Consider the following 19,295-nt stretch of genomic DNA (forward strand, 5'->3'; position numbering starts at 1 on the left):
TTATTTTACTGTGCTGTGTAATGGAAAAACACTCACAGTGTGCCAGCTTGACTCAAGTCACGGCTTGATGTGACTGCCCTCAAAACAATGGAAAAATGCCATTATGGAACTGAGCGGAGCAGTGAACTCACCCAGTGTGATTGGAGCAGATGAACAACAAATCCGTCATGAATTGATGCCTGCTTGGCTGAAAGTAGAAAAAAATGTTGGAAGTGTTCAGAACAGTTGGAAGGCAGTGCTTTTTGCTCACAGGGTTTACTTCTACATATTTTAGCTCATTATTTGACACTTTGTCCATATTTAATATGACTATCCAACATTGTAATATTATAACTGAAAATAAGGAAAAGTATAATAGGTCCCCTTTAAATTGTGCTTCCTTGATGATTCATTTGCTTTCCAGAAGAATCAAAATAATGCAAGCAACACGATCCAGTCCAAAACAATCACATTAGGAACAATACAAAAAAACAATGGTGCTTAAATTTTAAGTCAGAGGCAGCCTAATTTAATTGAATTAAACATTAGAATACCATGAAATAACATTAGGGGATTTCAGCCTGGCTCCTGCAAAATTATACATTTATCTGTAATCTGTAATATGAAGCAGGTGGTTTTGTCTAACAATTTCCTAATTGTCTTAGTTCCACTCTTATTAGTTTTTACTGCATCTTGTAAAGTTGAACTTAAGTCATCACACATTCACAGCATGCATTTAGGATCTCATTACAAAGTCCTGTTATCGCATAATCACATTTTATGACATTACAAATGTGCCCTGACTGCAGTGCACATCTTAACGTAAAGTATTCTCAATGAAAATGTATGATTTGTTTGTGTCTTGTCGTTTTAAAGGGAGATCACGAAGTTCATTTTTATATTGTGCTGAGAAGAAAAATTATTTAAATTATCCAATGATTGAAAGCATTTTTATCGTTTCTGTCTCCTAGTATCTGATACTGAGCCAAGAACAGAGTGCAGGTGCCGGATGACTCTCCTTGAATGAAAATGAAATTAATGGAAAGCAGGTGGGTACTTCAAAGGCTGACTGCTCCAACGGTATGACCAAATGTGCTTGCAATCGCCAACCTCAGTTGTTGTATCTCTGCCATTGTGAAGTGGAAATTAGAATAGTGAATGGAAATAATTACTTAATTTTAGAGACACTGTGAGTGAAGCAGATGAAAGAGATGGGATATGTTGTCTACAGTTAGTACAGGGTCATACAACAGATCGGCATTGCCACCAGTCTCTCTTTTTATAGTATGTTAGAATTATGTGCCTACTAACTTGCATGGCCTGCAACATGATAGAAAACAAGCTCAATATGTCTTTACTGTGGGAATCTGTTACTGTTTGTGTAACTAGATATCTACTGTGTTGCCTGATTTCACTGCACTAATAAGACTCTTTTTAGTTCAGAAGTGTTTGAACATTTGCCTGTCCTATTTTAACTCTTGTGTTACAGATCAATTCAATGCTCCTAAACAACAAAGGCACAGGATTTCTTAATGTTTGGATTTAATGATATCAAACAAAAATCCTAACAGTGACCTAAAAAAAATCATTTGCAAAATAGCTGGAAATCTTCCACAGAAAATGCAGTCACAGCAATCTTTTAATGTTTCTCCAGCAGATTACAGATGGGAAGGAAAGCTGTAGAACAACACAATGCTGAATGTGTCAAATTCTTAACTGACTTCAGGAAGTGGTTTATCATCTGACGTTGAATACACAAATTTAGCCATCACAGAAGTCGTCTGTTTTTAACCGGCATGTTTGCTGAACTGTAGCTCCATTGTTCCATAACAAATTCTTAATCACAAATGCAGGATATATTTGATGTGTGCAGGATACCAGATGTTTTACACTTGGAACCAATACAACTTTTTTTTCTCTATGACCTTCATCTATCTTTTAATTGTATAACAGGCAGCTGTCTTTTTTAATAAGGAAGGATCAACTAATTATATGAAAAAATGCAACTCTTGCAACATCTGACAGCTGAACATGTTTTATTATGTGTCCATAATTATGACATCTCCTCCCTTAACGTGATTTTTTTATTGTCAGCTTTCTAATTTAGCTTGAAATCTGCACTGCTCAAAACCTGTTTCAATGGAGAGCTGTCATCACAGAAAAATAATTTGATATCAAGCCTCATTACAGAAAATGTATCTGTTAAAAACCAGAAAGATCAGACAATTGTTTGGTCCTTGATATCAGGCAAAGATTGGTTTTCCTTTATGAGACAAAACAAGGACACAATTTGTTTTGACACCTACAGTATTAGTTTGTACTTATGTTACTTTTTGCAAATGAATTTTGAACTTTAAGCACTGATAAGTTTGTTTGTTTGTTGTTTGTTGTTGTCATTCATGAGAGCTTGTATCTACTTTCTACACTGATTTCGGGGATGAATGAAGTTCTAAGTGTGTAAGAGCATCCCTAGCTCTGATTCTGTGCAGCTAAAGGTTGCTCTCAGCAGGATGTCTACTCCCTGGGCTTTCCTCCTCTGCTGCAGAGTCACTGAGATCAATGCGTTCTTTCACCATACTTCACAGGCGACATGGTGTTTCCATCAGACGGGACACACACAGCAGTCACACAAAAACAACTAACCTTGCCTCACAACTTTCTTGACTAATCTCTGTGGAATGTTTCAGTGACTGGGGCTCACTGCTGGTCTGCCTCTTTAAAGGAGCAATTTCTGTCTCAGAGGAAAATCCCATGGGATCAATCTGTAATTAAGAAAAAAAAAACCTCAAGCTTAATATCAACAAAAAGTCTAACGGCATGTAATACAAATGCAGGACTAAGAGAGGAAAACAAGGTTAATCCAGAAGATAGAAAGAATCCTGGCTTTAAAAAGCACAAAACGAACTGGAACAGAGTAAGCTCAGAACAATCTGACATGGATTTTCTCTATTTTGTATCATTTTAATGAAAGTAAAATATTCGCATAAGGTATCACATTACACACAGTTTAAGCTGCGAGTGAATAAAAAGTCTAATGTTTTGTATAAGTTTGGTGCATTTGTCCTAAACAGATCTGACACATTTTACATAAATGATCACACTGTCTCTATGATGTAACTGTCTAATAAGCTATTCACTGGCAAATATAAAAACGCATGTGTTGCAACAGAAGACAGATACACTTACCAAAAACTGTTTGATGTTCAGTCATGAATGTGTCAGCATTTTACAAATGTGTTTTGAGTCATTGTATAACAGTATGAGAGAACAGCTCATGTCTGTAAAGCCAGATGTGATGTATATATAGAACTGATATCATATCCATATTGATTCACCAAGCTGCAAGAAGACCTCTTACTACATTTTTTGTGCAAAAAATCATGATAAAGCTCCTCTTAGCACTGCATTTGCGTGTTGTTGGGCAAGTTATAGCATTTATTGGAAGTAGTATTTTGTTTTTATGGGTCATGTTTGAGAGAGGCAAAGTGAATGTTGACTGCTACAGCCCTGGAGGAATGTTGTCCTTTCTTTGGTCTGTGGCACATTGTGGCCATTGCCCGTGCAAGCCGTGCCAAGGAAAATACCTTACAAACTGCTGACTTTGATAACAAGGAGAAATCTGATTCTGTCTGCAAGCGCTCTATCAAGGCAAGCAGTAACCAAGCTGTTTCAAGTCCCCCATGAATGTGTTTACTAATGACTTGTCTCTCAGAACATTTGTGTAAATGAGGGTCTCAGAGTGCAACAGTGCTTTGATAGTATTCACAGACAACAGCACACACAGTCTTGTCTTTTGTGCATTCAGTGTACTACAAGCAGCAAGGGGAATAAGGGGTGGAGAGAGGAGGTGATGTGTTTGTGAATGCTTGTATTTGGTGGGAGGAGGTTCTGAACACTTTCATAATTGACCTCAGTTTGATATTTCTTTGGGTGGGGGATACAGACCAAATTTCCTAACATACCCAGTCCATAAACAGAGGACTGTGTTGAAGAGACATTACGTTATTTATATAAGGTTACGTATTACCAGTCAGTATATCATTAGTTTCTCATTGTTTGTGCAAATGCCACTCAAAATTACTTACTCTGCCTCCACATTGCACTATGGAATATTTTACAGTTAGAGCCAGTTAAAGTAAAATAAAACAGTTGTCCATTGTGTGAACTGCATCAGTAAAGTGGTTCTCTGTGACTGGGTGCCCCTGTTACCAATTGGGTAATTTCCCATCTGTACACAATTATTGTAATTTTTAGAGGTTTAAAGACAAGGTAACAACATTACAAACCTTTGAACCACCTGTGGGTCACATTGTCCTATGTGTGCTTGTACATGGTGAGAAAAGAATTCAAGCCATTGAACGTGAAATGTGTTATACAGTATGTCTGAATGCCTTTGCAGATGGTAATGTTGACTCTGGAAGCCTTGTGGAGTGCTGGCTGCTGCAGGCTAGGAAACATCACTAGCACTAGGGCCATGTGGGACCTCTCCTTAAAAAAGAAAAAAAACTTTGAGATTTTTTCACAGCACATTGTAAGCAATCAGGCAAATAGAAGCTTGCAGTCGTGCAGTGCACAGGCACTTCTCCTTTCCAAAAGGCAGAGAGCAATGCTCAGTCTACTGACAGGCAAGCCAGCAGACCGACAAGACGTCAGGACATGTTCTCATACTACTAACAGATGGTAACAACACCGGTGGGTCTTCTGAAGCCCACTTTCTTTCTCCTGTGTGTGATTGCTCCTGAATGCACATTCCTCTTCTGCTGCTGTCAGTGAAGACCTGCAGATGCACTCAACCACAGGCTTACTTTTCAATCCTGCATCTGTCTCTGCGCTCATACCAAAGCTGCATCCACGAGAAGAGGATACACATGTTTTATTGACAGAGCCACAGGTGGTTTGAGTTTGAGCTGTTGGTGGACTGGAAGGGCTTTTCCTGTGAGGTGAGCTGTGGCATCTTCAGACCCAGTATGTTGCCTATTGTTGTAGCATGTTTGGTATTTATCCTGCTGGGCTCAGGGCAGCCACAGGTCGCTGCACAGGCTCAGGGGCAGAGCCAGAGTCGGGGCCAGGGCCAGGACAGCTCCGCTACCCCTTGGAGGCAGGTGATTCAGTGGGAGAACAATGGTCGCATGTTTAGTCTGCTGAACAGTGGAGCTGAATATGTCCCTGCTGGTGTGGCAGCCCAGGACCAAGCTCCAAGGGTGGTTGTGGCAGATACACGTTCACGCTCTTCACAGAGACCTCTGAGAGGCAATGTGCGCAGACAGGCACCATCAAGAGGGTCATCTGAGACTGTCCGTGGGCAGGCCAGGCATCCTTTTGGCTTTGGGCAAGTACCTGATAACTGGAGACAAACCGCAGGTACCACAGGTGGTGGCCACTTTCAGGGATCCACTAGTACTCGCTTCAGGCCATCCACAGGTTCTTCATCTTCATCGTCCTCATCATCATCATCATCCATTTCTTCATCTTCATATAACGTACCATCCTACCAACAGTTCCCACTGCCTCAACAGCCTGCATTTCAACCAGTCCCCTATGACCCTAGTTTTGTGGAGGGACCTGTCAGGAACTACGAGCCACCATTTCAGCCTGTTATCGGTGGAGGATATGGCGGTGGAGGGTACGGTGCTGGACGGGGGTACACTGGAGGAGGGTTTGCAGGTGGAGCGGCCCCTGTGCTCCCAGGCTCTCCTTCTGACTTTACTGAAGATGGTTACCGCTACTACCAGTCTTATAGCTATGGGTCCAATCCTGTGGTTCCACGTGCTGTCCAACCACCATTTTCAGATGGTCTGGACCACAGATACACCCACAGTATCTACAACGAGGACTCTGCTCCTGCTGTGCCTGCCCCAGACCCTAACCAAGCTGCTCCAGTGATAGTGGACAGGACAGGCCCAGGCAGTCAAATCAGGAGCCCTCAGTATGAGCAATTTCCTCCATTTGGAAGACCCCAGCCTCCCTTCGTGCAGCCCATTTCTCCAGGCAGAAATTCTCCAAACTCTGCCCCTGACAATCCCAGTGTCAATGTTGGGAGTGTGTACCGACCAGAACAGAGAGGTACAGTGAGCTTTTTGTTTGGGTATTTGTGAACTAACACAATGCATGCTTTATTTTACATTTTGTTCAGGGAGTTTGACCAGATCTTAAAAGAGTGTATAACACATAAGTGGGATGGGAGTAGATGCAGATTTGGAGCCAACAAGAAAATTCTTAAGCTCTCAAAATATGTCTTGCATTGCTTGCAGTGTGATTTCTGTTATACTAGACATATGAATTTGAAATATGCAAGAACTAGAGAGTAGGGAGTTCACCACCCACTCAAGTATACAATCATGTTTTTCCAGTTTTCTTGTTTGTCAGATATCTGAAGTAATCAGAATGAAACAGCTGCTAAAGAGTCAGCCTCTTTTTCAGTTTACAAACAAAGTAAAGTGGATGCAAGGTTCATCTTTTCCCACTTGTATGGTTATTGAAACCAGGTGTTGAGAATGCTCTGCCAATGTTCAGAGATCACACACAAGAACCACTGTGTTTTTGTGTGGGGAGTTCTGTGCTACAAGAAAGCAGACTGTTTCATGAGGTATGCAGAGTTTGGTAATGGTGGTGACCTCATATGGGGTCTGGTGACAGGGGGTGTTGGTGGGTAGTGGCTGCCTCCTGGGCTTGAGGACAGGACAGGGTAAATAGGGAGGGGGATACAGTACTCCACCACTCATTGAGGGGGAGGGAGAATGTGGAAAGTCCCTGTTACAAATGGGGTCCATTGCTTCTCTTACATGAAATCAAAGAAATATTTAGCTACAGGAATGAGGTGTGTCAAAATGTGCAGTGCACGGGCTACAAAAAAAATGTGTTTTGGACCTATTTTTTTAATTTACCTATTTGAATCTAATTGATGACCTGTGTTTTGATAATCTATCACTGTGCACGGGATGAAGAAATTTCCTTTGAGTTTATTGTTAATGCTGAAGGAAAAAAAAGCTCAACGCAAACAACATGACTTTGTTTTAAGTTCTGAATTTCGCAAGTGTTGAGGGGAGACCTCCAGCAAGAATCTTAGACTCTTAATAATGTAGGTTTTACTCAGTGATCTGCATAACTGTGCTATAGTCCCTCTAGTTTGCTGTGAGCCTTGCAACCATCATTCATTACACTCTCTAGAGCTGGGAGCCATTTCTACAGCACAAAAAGCCAACATGTGTGCAGATGCTTTAGTGTAATCAGTAATCATTGTGATAAAGATTCAGCCATTGGGAGCTGTTGAAAATCTGACATTTTTATTGCACTACTTTATGGCACAGCATTAAGCTGTTACAATATCATACTAATGGTGATATACAAATTTAAGATTTACTTAAAATTGAAGACAAACATATTTTACATCCATTTTTAAATGTATAAGCAAATGTTAGTTGCACTGATATAACAACATAAACATCTACTAGTGGCCTGGCTGTTCATTATGTAATACCAATACATTGAATCTATGCTACTAAAGCCAGTCCAAGAAACACAAATAGGGTTAAGTTAGTGTATGTAAACAAGATGGCAAGCATTACTATTAGCAACCAAAGTATATATATAACTACAATGATTACATTTAAGACCATGAAATAAGTTTCAATGCAGAAACTTCCCAGTTGTTGCTTTTAGGTGTCAAATGGTTTCAGTTGTATATGTACAGCCACAGTAGTATACACTATGTACTGTGTGCATGAATTGTAATACAAAGAGAACTTTACACCATATGTGCAAAATTGGAGCTATTTATCATGTTTGTGGGTGTCTTTTGTAAACCCAGATTGACTTTGACATCAGTCAGCATGGTACTTTTGTTGCTAAAGAACTAGAGTTTGTCACAGGACAACAGTAGCAACAGCTAGCTGTAATGAATATGACTTGAATTGTGCTGCCCCTTGTCAAGGTATGCACTCCATGAGAGCTTTGTAACATTAAAAGCTGTGATATTCTAGAGGTTTTGTGAGTAAGGATGTCCCAAATATATGCTTTGCAATGCATCGTCATCACCCTTCCTTCCTCTCATATTCCCCCAACAAAGCCATCAGCAGTCAGAAGAAAGAATAATTAAACCATAATTGGTACAGATTAATTCATTAAGACAGCTGCAAGGCAGCATCAAAATTAAGGGAAAAGGTTTTAGCACCTCCATATTGTTAAAAAATGTATTTTAAAATATCAACTGACCATGCAAAATGGTTGATCATAATGCCTATTGCAAGAGGGCATAGAGTATGCAGTGAAAGTAGAGTTTGCTAAAATGATGTATAATCATCAGATGTTGTTATGAATATTGGTTTTGACCTGAAATTTAAGCGTGCTCTTCTGTCAGTGGTCTGCAGATAGCTAACGGCATTTAGCTTACAGCAGGAGTATCTGATGAGGAAACCTTGTGTCCTCTTATTATTCTATATTAGATGGTATAAAAAACCTTTTTTCTCAGTGCCCCACTTAGAGTGTAATGTGTGGCTTTGTCACATGCTGTCGAGAGCTGATCAGCTTTGGCTTCTCAAAACACTTTATCCCTCTGAAAGAGACCCAATTTCACATTTCAAAAGATTACGGCACAGAGAACAAAGCCTTCCTGGGGTGAAGAGAGAAAACGGGGCTGAGAGTGCAGTTGGAAAACCTCTGCGTTTCACACTGGTCTTACAATGTTTACATGGAAGCTTCCCCCTGTTCTATACGTCTGCATCAGAGAGAGCTGTCAGATGGGATGTTTACACAATGCCCAGAAAGGCAAAGCCCTTTTTTAAACTTAGGGCTGGGAAGGCGAGACTCATCTGGATGTTAAACGTGAAGCATATATAAAATAGGAAACTTCCTATTTGGTTTCTAATAAACAGACCATAACTAAAGCAATTCATGTGACATGTTTCATCATCTGTTTTCTTTTCCATTGTCAAAGCATGTTGCAACAGAAATTAAAGGTTGAATTTAATTTTTGTGATTTTATTAATGCCTCCGGGCTTAGAGGTTGAATGGTTTGGCTATTTGTAGCAAAGCAAGCATATCAGGCCTTTGTGAGCTACACCAGAGACCCTTGCTGGCATGGCCTTTACAGGGCATTGGACAGACATCTACTCTGAAAAGTCAGCCCTGCTCTTTTAAAAATTCGTTCCTCAGGTTTTCTGACAGACTTGGTCAGTGTCGCACTTTTAAAAAAGCTGCGGTGTAACATTATTCATATTTTACCCTGGCATGTACCTTCTCTCTTTCTGTGTGTCTGGCTGGCTCTCTTGCTGTATCTCTGTGCAATGTCTTTCCTTTGCTATCTCTCCATCTTTGTCATTTGTTTGAATGAAGCATGTATGTATGAAAACACATGCTGTATTGCAACAAGCCCTCCTATTATACTGTAGCTCATGTTTCCAAGTTGAGTTTTATCCTCAACAGACATAACTAGTCATCCTATGTTTACTATGTTAAAGGTTAATTTTAAGTGACAGGTTCATATTAAGATTAGTGTCACACAAGATCACATCACATTAGCCAAGAGGGCAATAGATCATTTGCAAGATATTTACTTCACAATAGCATATTTAAGTTAGAGGCCAAATGTGTTGTGTTAATGTTATATGTTTCTTTGTTTTGTGGGAATTTTTCACACAAGAGATCCAAATGTAACCTTAGTGCTCTCTCACCCCAAACTTACTCCTGTCTGAGAGGCCTATGGAGAAAAAGTGTCTCATTAGAAAACCATGATAATAATCTGGAATGCACAGTAATTAGTGGCCAATGGCTTTCTCTATTGTGACCTACTCTTGAACTGCAGGCCCTGTCACTTATGCCCCTCATATCCTCCACCAGCACTGCCATAAATACCAGGTAATAAATAATTGCTTACAAATATGTGAAAGGGTTCTACTGTTTTTGGTTAGCAAAGCCCTCACTGCCGTTGGTTGGAAGGCTGGAATCCAGAGAGATCAAAAGGTGACCTGTCACAGATTATCAATCATTAACACTCCCTCTATAAGCGTTGTTTGAGACTAAACATGTATCCATATAATACATGTTTTTTCAGCATATTGAGCAGACTTGTTTGTGAGTGTATCACTATTACATCTTTCAAGAAGGTTGTGTATTTTGAAAAGTGACTAAATGAAAATATGCCTATCATTTCAGGTTTGCCTGACCTGGTTCCAGATCCCAACTATGTACAGGCTTCCACATACATTCAGAGAGCCCACATGTACTCCCTCCGCTGTGCTGCTGAGGAAAAATGCCTATCAAGGTAAAACAAATTCTGGATGTTGTTAAATTCTTTAAACTTTAAAAAATCCCTTATGGGTTCTGTTTTCATATTAGTAATAAATATTTTAATTTTAATGGTTTCTGTAACATTTTAAGGGCAGGCGACATGTCCAGAATGTACTCTGCTTTGTATGTAGTAAATGCTAGGAAGTACCAGACCTCCATGACTCTAGGATAAATGGATATAAATAATAGATGAAAGGATCATACATTATCAACAAAATGTTAATTTTTATGGAAGATTAAATTTTTTTGTAATATGCTCTACCTATGGCCAGCATTAACCAGCAAGTGAACCATCCACAATTCTAGAAGAGCCTTTGGGAATATGCCTGTGCAATAATAACTCAAAGTAATAAGTAAAAAAAGTTAGCCAAAAGCTCAACACGAACAAAATCCTGGACACTTTTGGGGATACAGGTTGCCATTAGTTTCATTTCTCTTTGTTGGTGGATATCATCCCCTGAGCCCCAGGCCTGGGCCCTTTGACTGCCTCTGCACTAAGGGCACTATTGAAATGATGGAAGTGTTCTGTCCCCATGGCTGCTCTATTTGCCCTCTTCCCATCACAAGCACAGCCATCCCTCAAAGCCCTTTCATATCCTGTCTGAGTTTGCAGCAATCACCGACAGATGGGCTGTTGTAATTTGCCATACACTCCAATGTCAACAACAGCCACAAGACGAATGGCTTAGATCTTCAATGGTATTGTGAACTCGAGGTTGTGCCTCCTCTTTCACACAAAAAGTGAATCATGCAACAGAGTGCGTAGCTCCCTCTGCCCATGTTGAAACTGTGTGTTTGGAGAGATGGTTGTAATCTGTAGAATGAATTATTTAGTAGATGTGCTCCTGCCTCCAAGCATTTCCCATCCTGCTTTTTTTCCCCCTCTTGTCTTAGTTATGAGAAACAGACATGCTGACATCCTTTTTGCAGCCACTTATGCAATTACCTCACTGTTTTTTGTCTTCATGTATTTGTCCACCATTCAGCACTGCCTATGGCTCAGAGACCACCGACTATGATGTTAGAGTCCTCCTGCGTTTTCCACAGAGGGTGAAGAACAAGGGTACTGCTGACTTCATGCCTAACAGACCACGTCATACCTGGGAGTGGCACAGCTGTCATCAGTAAGTAGTTAATACAAACCAGATTTTACCTAATCAGCGAATTATGCTTTACTGGCTGCAGTATCAGCTGTGACGGTGACCATGGAGCCAGTGAGCAAACATTTGTATGTCAAGTCTGGTTTGATTCTTACCGAATACATCATTTATTTATTTAACTAATGTCTGTACTTTTATAGTCACCTTTGCATCATAGGAATGTACAGTTCTGGTGGGTGTTGGTTGTTCAAACTGTTATAAAATTGACTGTGGTCACATAACTGTTAACTGGCTATACTAAAATCACTACTAATTGGTTTGTTGACGGGTGGATGAATAGTATTTCATTAATATGATCGATGATGATTTGCATTTATTTCATCAATCAGGGTGAGTCTCATCTTTTCTCTCTGTAAGGGGTGCCTCAAGAATAATTCTGTATCCAACAAGGCACCAACATGTGGAATAAGCGGTTGGCACAGCAACATTGTATAGAATTAGGGGTTGTAGTATGCAACCATTGTGCTAATTTGCACATACTGTATAGGCATAGAATCAGTTTTGTGGCTGGATGACTGTATTCCCTTCAAGGTCAACATGACTCACTCCATAGCATTGCATGGGATTGGTGAGCCAACTTTCAGGTGAAGCCTGATTAGCCTTATACAACATGGAAGAGGGAACCTATTCAGTAACCTCACCTTTTCATTACTGGAAATTGGGATGTTATCTGACATATGAACCCCAGCTGGCCTCAGTAGGATAAAACTGCAGAAAAAAAGAGTTATATTGTCCTGGGGCCTGTTTCCAAATGTACAACATGCAAGCTATGATTTGAAACATGAGATAAGTTCCTCTCACATTCATTTTGATGTGTTTAAGTAATCAAAAGAAACAGTATATTTGCGATGTATGCATAAGCAGGAGAGAGGACTTGCAAATGTATCTGCAATTTTCCAACAGGAAGCTAGTACCATGTGTGATCAGTACTTACAAATGGCTTTGGTGAAACAAGATCCTGGACTACAAAAACAGGGTGTACTGGAGATCATGTCTGGTTCGTGTTGGGCTTTTGTGTAGTAAATGTGATTGTTGTTACACACAGCACACTCTTGTGTTCTTCTTTCAGTGAGCTTATAAAAGTGTATGCAGCATGGTCCCTTTTACAATATAGACATACTGCAGGAAGAGAAACCAGCCCCAGAGAAAATAAGTGAGATAGCTGGTCTAAAGACAAGTCAAACTAATGGAGTCCTTTAAACCTGTGTGAAATAGAACAACAGGACAATACACTCTAAATTCCACATCACATGAAAGATAATGGTATCTAGCTGTGTGGGTTTGACCAATTTAGCAAGCAGTCTTCTCATTGTTTCTCCCTCAGCAGACATATTTTAGGTGGTTTTGCAGGGCAGTAGTGGCTCAGATTGAATATCTCTTGAGGATTTCTGATGAGGTGATTTTGGAGGTATCACCTTTGTTTTATGACATTATATTCCATGTAGACTGGCTTTTATCTCAATTTCAGCAAGTCCGCCCACTGATGCTAGTGCCAGGCTCTGCTTTACAATCCTCATCTTACAGGAATGGGACTGGCCGTTAGGAGATTGGCAATGCTGTTGCTGTCTGACATCAGTCTGCATTTACACAGTGGGTCCCAGAAGGCAGAAAGCCAAGGCAATCATTCCACTGGCTGTGTGATCAGAATGACAAATCAATCAATTTTTGCTGTCAATCTGTGACACCAGATCATACAGTTGCTAAAGTATGATGGCATGGATATGGGTTACTGGGGCAGAGTGTTTGGTTACAAAGAAATCTCTTTAGGGGAAGAAAATCTCTAGCCCAGATTCTCACAATAAACTTTCCTGCCCTACATTTTTGTTGAATAAGCTGTGTAGTTGACAGTTTTCATTACATTCACTCCTATCTTTCTCACTCAAGTATTAGAAGAAGGGAAAGTAACAGCATCCTCTTGAGTCTTACGGACTGTAAAATTATTAGAATTCTGTTTTTTTTCACAAATCAGGAAATAGAATTCCATGTGGGACATGTTTTTATACCAGTCAACATGGGAAGCAAGTAAAAGTCATTAAAAGTGCTTTTATTGGTTTTACTTTTATTTTTGATTATGCTGATGAACGGACTCCTTCAACTTGCTTTAGTTATCTTAGTTGCTTACAGTACATTTTTATTGAGCTATGTGGCCTTCCTGGTCAAAGATCATGGCTGCTGTTTATGCAGGTGCTTGGACATATGTCTTCATATCCTGGTTACACTTTGTGGAAGGCAAATGTCAGGCCCCTGCTAAATAGTTCTCAAAGAGCCTACTGTAGTTCTTTGTGTTTTACAACCCAACCTGTGATGTGAGAAACCCTCAAAGTCTTGTTTGTTGCAAGACAAGTGGAAAATGACTCATGACTATGAGGAAGGAATGGAATGTTTTGTATATTACGATTACAAGCTATTCTTGTTAAATCCTCTATGTGTTCTTCCAGCACTACATTCTCTGTAGTTGACATAGTCGGTGAAAGGATCCAGGAATCCAAGGAGGCAGGGGACCCTTCCAGGCACCTCATCGTCCAGTGCCTCCCCCTCTCTATCTTTTTCCCCTGCTTCCAGCGCTCTCTCTTTCTGTCTCATTCTCACACACACTTACACACCTACACACATATATTGTAGATAATCATCTCAAGACTGCCACTGAAATGGATGCCAGTTTCGGGAACACAAACAAAGGATGTGTTTCAACCTCGCAGGCCTTTCATTTCCCACCCCACTCTATACACATGAATGTATACACATATATAGATTTATACAAAATACATATGTTCCCTTCTGCCACACATAGAATAATGAATAATAATAAATAAACAAGGTCACATATATTTTATTTTAACAAAGACAGGAGAGTAATTTGAACCAACAGTTAAAGATAGTGTTCTAAGTCAGATAACGACAGGTTTCTACCTGAGAGCAATCATATTTGGTTGCCTCAGCTATGGAAAGAATGAGTCCTTGAATGGTCACTTGCTCCATCAGTGGAAAGTACCCACTTTTCCTTCCAAGTCATCCTTCAATCTTTAATGACTGTTCCAGTAAAAGCTGTTGCTATGTTGAAACATGGGCCATGAAGTAAGGCGAAAGGGCAATATTTATATAGTCTGAGTTTGTCTGACTGTAAGTGATCCAGTGCTTACCTCACCTGCTACAATAACTAAAGTCAACACCACTTAAGTGTACTGTATAGTGTGAATGAAGAATCAAATAATAGGCAATATAATTCCAATTGCTACTTCAAGGTGTATTTAATTAATGTCATGTTTCATTTCAGTTGGATGCTCTCTTAAGGAACTTTATCACATTGGTATAGGCTTTGTTTTTGTTTAATTTAGACTAGAGCATGCAGTTATCAGGATAAAAAATTAAAAAGATTTTGCTTTCTAATCTACTTATTAATGTGATGAATTGAATAGTTATACCTTATCAACAGCTCTGATAAGTCAGACTAAAAAGTCGAATTTGTTCAGATGAATTAAACCATTCCTTGAGTTTTTCCTAACTGTGTAGGTTTTGTGTGTACAGTCAGTGGATAAACTGCATGTCACTACTGTAGGTATACTAACTAAACTTACATGTTGCTACATGCTGAGTGATACGGTCCATATAAATATCTGAAACACTTTTTTGTTTCTTAGTTCTTAAAATGAAATGTCTTTGTTGTTATTTTATCAAAACATTGCTCTGAAGGTTCACAAATCTACAATGAATTTGGCAGTTAATGACTTGTCACTGAGATACTGTATGTTGCTATACTAACAGTTGATAGATACACTTTATAAAGCCTAGATTCCATTTTGTTGAGATAGTGAGAGTTGATTCAACTTAGTGGTGATTTTGGAGGTTTTACCTCGTCTGTGGCGGTGTTGACTTGTATCCAATAAAATGATAGTTGTAAGTAGTTATGTGTGTTGAGGACACTAACAATAAGTGTGTTGTTCTTTCGGTTTGGACAAAATATTACAAATGATTCATATGATGTATAATGTAATACAATTCAATAGCACAACAACATCCTCCAAAATCACCACAACGTTTAATGAACTCTTCTCTGATATAGCCTCAATAAAACATTTATTGTTAGGCTGTTGTACTAAATCGCAAAAGATTCAGTGTGGCTTATAAACTGTCAAAAGTATGCAGCTCATGTATGCCATCTTAGTTATAACCACCAAAATGCTTGCTGCTAACATATTGTATCTGTTTTGCCTGTGACAAATGACTCTTGTTTGTAAACCTGACAGACATGCTTCATATCAGCAGTGTTGCACATGAGCCTCAGCCATAGTCACGTGATAAAATGAGATTTGTGCATCTATACGCTACACTAAGAGCACACCACTTGAATTAAGTAGCCTCAGTACCATAGAAAAACCACACATTGCTGATGTTGTTGGGTGTTTTCTTGCTAAACACATAAAAGATAGCTATGTGATTAGAATGCTTTTTATTAATGTGACAAAATACAAGTTTACACATTTAGTTGTGGTATTTTATCATTTAACTGAGGTATATTTTTTATTAAAGATGTGAGATTAAAATAGTTAAACAACTAAATAATGACATTCAACCACAGGAAAAGAGAAATATGAATGTAGGGTGTGGTAAGCAGACTATGTTTCTATATCTATTTTAGGTATGTGTGCTTTTCTAAGTTGTTTCCACTGCTGTGCACAAATACATCAAACTAATAATAAAATTATGAAGATGTTGTCATCGTTCTGCATGCAAATACACCCGTGTTAGCATGTCATGCAATTATGGGTACTGCAGGCTTTTAAAAAGCTAATTGCATCACAGGTCACTTTGACATTTGGGAGAGGTCCAAGCCATATAGCAGTTAATATTGCAGATGATTTCAAACGGACCAGCTCATTGACAGAGTCAGTCACTGAAAGTCACTTGTTTCAAATTCCGGTTCAGTTGAGATGATCAGTGGCCATGTGCATCCAGCCTTTCCTAATCTGTTAAAGCTGTGCAAACACACACAAACACACCACAAGCAGCACACAAATACACTCTGACACTAATACACAAACACATTTACACATGCACACAAAGATATGTGCACGCACACATAAAAAAAAAACATGAGCACATTCACATACCCGCGATCACACACACAAACACTTCTGATCTCGCCGACTGATACAAGCTAATTAACAACATTCATACATCATTAGGGTGTTAATGTCTTGCGATACTTTATTGTTTCCATCAATTAGTATCCATTGTCCTTTGGTACTTTATGATGTGTTCAGTCAAGGTGCAACATCATGTACATAAACATTAACAGATTTGGTCAATGGGTTGAATATACAGTATATAAATCCACAGTCTGTCTTGAAGTTGCATTTAAACCTGGATAAGCTACATTTAAACAATGTGGTGTAATTACAACAGCCTGAAAAACTGAATAAACTGGCAGTAATTTATGCTTAGATGCCATTGCTTAAGCACTCAAGTTTTTTTACACACAGTTTTCAGTGATTTGCTTTTTTCTACAGGCACTACCACAGCATGGACGAGTTCAGCCATTACGATTTACTGGAGGCAAGCTCTGGCCGTAAAGTCGCAGAGGGACACAAGGCTAGCTTCTGTCTAGAGGACACAACCTGTGACTTTGGTCACCTGAAGCGCTATGCCTGCACTGCTCACACTCAGGTACTGCAGAAAATGATAACATGGATGGAATTAAGCAACAAGGAACGACAAAGCAATTGCACTTAAAGTTCAACCTCCCCCAATCAATTTTCAACCATCATTCAGTGGTCATTTTTTTTTTATCATTGCATTGATAGCGGGGTTTTAGTCATCAGCCTGAATATGTTTCTTGCACAATGTCAAATTTACTTTTTAACTGCTGACATACACTGTATAAAGGGTTTTCACTTCAGATCAGTATTCCTTACTAATGCCTTTCCTCCCCACTGTTTCTTCAGGGTCTGAGCCCAGGCTGCTATGATACATACAATGCAGATATTGACTGCCAGTGGATCGATATCACAGATGTCCAGCCTGGAAACTACATACTAAAGGTAAGAGTAAACTGAGATTTTGCTGTGCACAGACATGGTACATTTGTGAACAGCGTAGGTCACATTTTATGGAAGGAAGTGAGGGGTCTTTGTCCACCAACACGAATCAATTTGATTTATAAAAGAGTTATAAAGTCACTGAAGTTTGCAGCATTCTTCAGGTTGCAGCACAGGGCACAGTGGCACCGGCCTTCTATCCATTTCATTGTCTATTTTTCATGCATATTTTATTTGATCAATATGGCTGCAAGATGTACTACACACAGACAATCTATGCAGTGTTATTTGTCCCAGATAAATTCACACTTGAAGCAATATTGGTCCCATTAGATGTCACTCATGGTTGTTGAAATTTGAGTATGTGTTGAATTATAATGTGCTGTTTGTCTTTTGTCTCTCAGCTCCAGGTCAATCCCAAGTTCTTGGTGTTGGAATCAGATTTTACCAACAATGTGGTCAGGTGTAACATTCACTACACAGGACGGTTTGTTAGAACAACCAACTGCAAGATCGCACAGTAAGTAGGACAGAATTTACAGATTTTAATCACATACTTGATTGCTGATTATTAATAATTCACTGGACAGATTTATTTCAGATTTTTTAGTAAGTCATCCACTTTTTTGGTTATCTTGTGCTTTTGAGAAAGATACAGTTTGCTGACCCATAACAGCATATATGCTGTAGCATGAAATCCAAGAGGCAACCTGTTAATCAGCGTTCATGTCATGTTCCCACCACTAAGTTATAGTGAATCACATGACAGGGTGGTGGCTAAATGCAGTTTGATGAGCAGCCGGTGTAGTGAATTACTTAGTAGATTTAATGGAGTCCTGGCTGAAATATTTGATGATTTAATGAATTATGTTCTCATTCTTCAGTTAAGATTAATGGGCTCTGAAACTTTCATATTTTCCCTCAAAGGGAGATGCAGGGAAGTTGAACTTTTCAATAGCGTATCATTGCCCTCAGAATTACTATCATATGCTCTTGAGAAATCTTTATATATAGAGAGGATATGCATGAGGAAAGCATCATTAGGTTCAATTGCTCTGGCCAGTCTCCCTTAGTTCCACTAATACAGTGAAACATACACTTAAAAATATGTTTACTAAAGCATTTTCACAGTGAATGAAAGTTGGGTATAATGGTTAGATTTTTAAGGAACTGGCCCCAATAAAAGGATTACATCAGCAGACCTCCATCATTTAGGTATTTAGTTTGAACAGTTTCTTTACTTTCAAAAATAAAAATATTATTAGTATTATTAGTAATCTCACAGTAACAAACTGAAAATCTGAAAATCTGAAATTCTGAAATACGCGCTCACAGCAACAACTAGAAGCAACAGGAGAACCTGATATCCATGTACTGTATGTTTGTGTCTCTTTATTCAGTTCAGCCAAATCCCTCACTATATGATGGTGGTAATTCAAAATTTGAATGTTTACCAACCACCAAAACTCAAAGAGAGGGAAAAGTAGGAGATTATTTATATGTAAACAGTGAACATGCTGCATGTGAATGGCATTTTTAAATTGGATCTATATATACAGTACAATTTTGTAATTCATAGGGTCAGGATAGTTAATAACATCATATCAGCAGTCATTGTGTTCATTCATTATGTACAGTGTCTATGTTTTGAAATCCTTCAGCGAGTCTGGAGTGTTACAGTCATTCTCACAAAAGTGTTATGTGTTGTCTGTTTATTTTGTAGGTCTTGATCAGGCACTGGAAGGCTGCCACGCTAGAGTGACCCTGATTGCTATTCCATTGAAATGTGAATGGAATCCATTTGTTGTTGGCTCATTGTCGATTTTGTTCGTCTTTA

The 19,295-nt window shown here is 39.1% G+C and overlaps 1 protein-coding gene across 1 annotated transcript; it reads left to right on the forward strand.

Moving 5' to 3' along the window:
* Positions 1-4,593: 4,593 nt before the first annotated feature.
* loxl1 (lysyl oxidase-like 1) lies at positions 4,594-17,982 on the forward strand. The gene is made up of 6 exons (XM_053337683.1): positions 4,594-6,042; positions 10,129-10,237; positions 11,250-11,387; positions 16,931-17,087; positions 17,366-17,461; positions 17,863-17,982. Exons 1-6 carry the CDS (start codon positions 4,947-4,949, stop codon positions 17,980-17,982), a joined length of 1,716 nt encoding a protein of 571 aa, XP_053193658.1. The 5' UTR covers positions 4,594-4,946.
* Positions 17,983-19,295: the final 1,313 nt, after the last annotated feature.

This window comes from Scomber japonicus, chromosome 1 (assembly GCF_027409825.1).
Source record: "Scomber japonicus isolate fScoJap1 chromosome 1, fScoJap1.pri, whole genome shotgun sequence".
Taxonomy (NCBI): domain Eukaryota; kingdom Metazoa; phylum Chordata; class Actinopteri; order Scombriformes; family Scombridae; genus Scomber; species Scomber japonicus.

Excerpts from the sequence above, each read along its gene's own strand:
- loxl1 (XM_053337683.1), top strand. The coding sequence starts at position 4,947 with ATGTTGCCTATTGTTGTAGCATGTTTGGTATTTATCCTGCTGGGCTCA. Across the intron at positions 10,238-11,249 it reads GAGGAAAAATGCCTATCAAG|CACTGCCTATGGCTCAGAGA; the intron begins GTAAAACAAATT and ends TCCACCATTCAG. Across the intron at positions 11,388-16,930 it reads GAGTGGCACAGCTGTCATCA|GCACTACCACAGCATGGACG; the intron begins GTAAGTAGTTAA and ends TTTTTTCTACAG.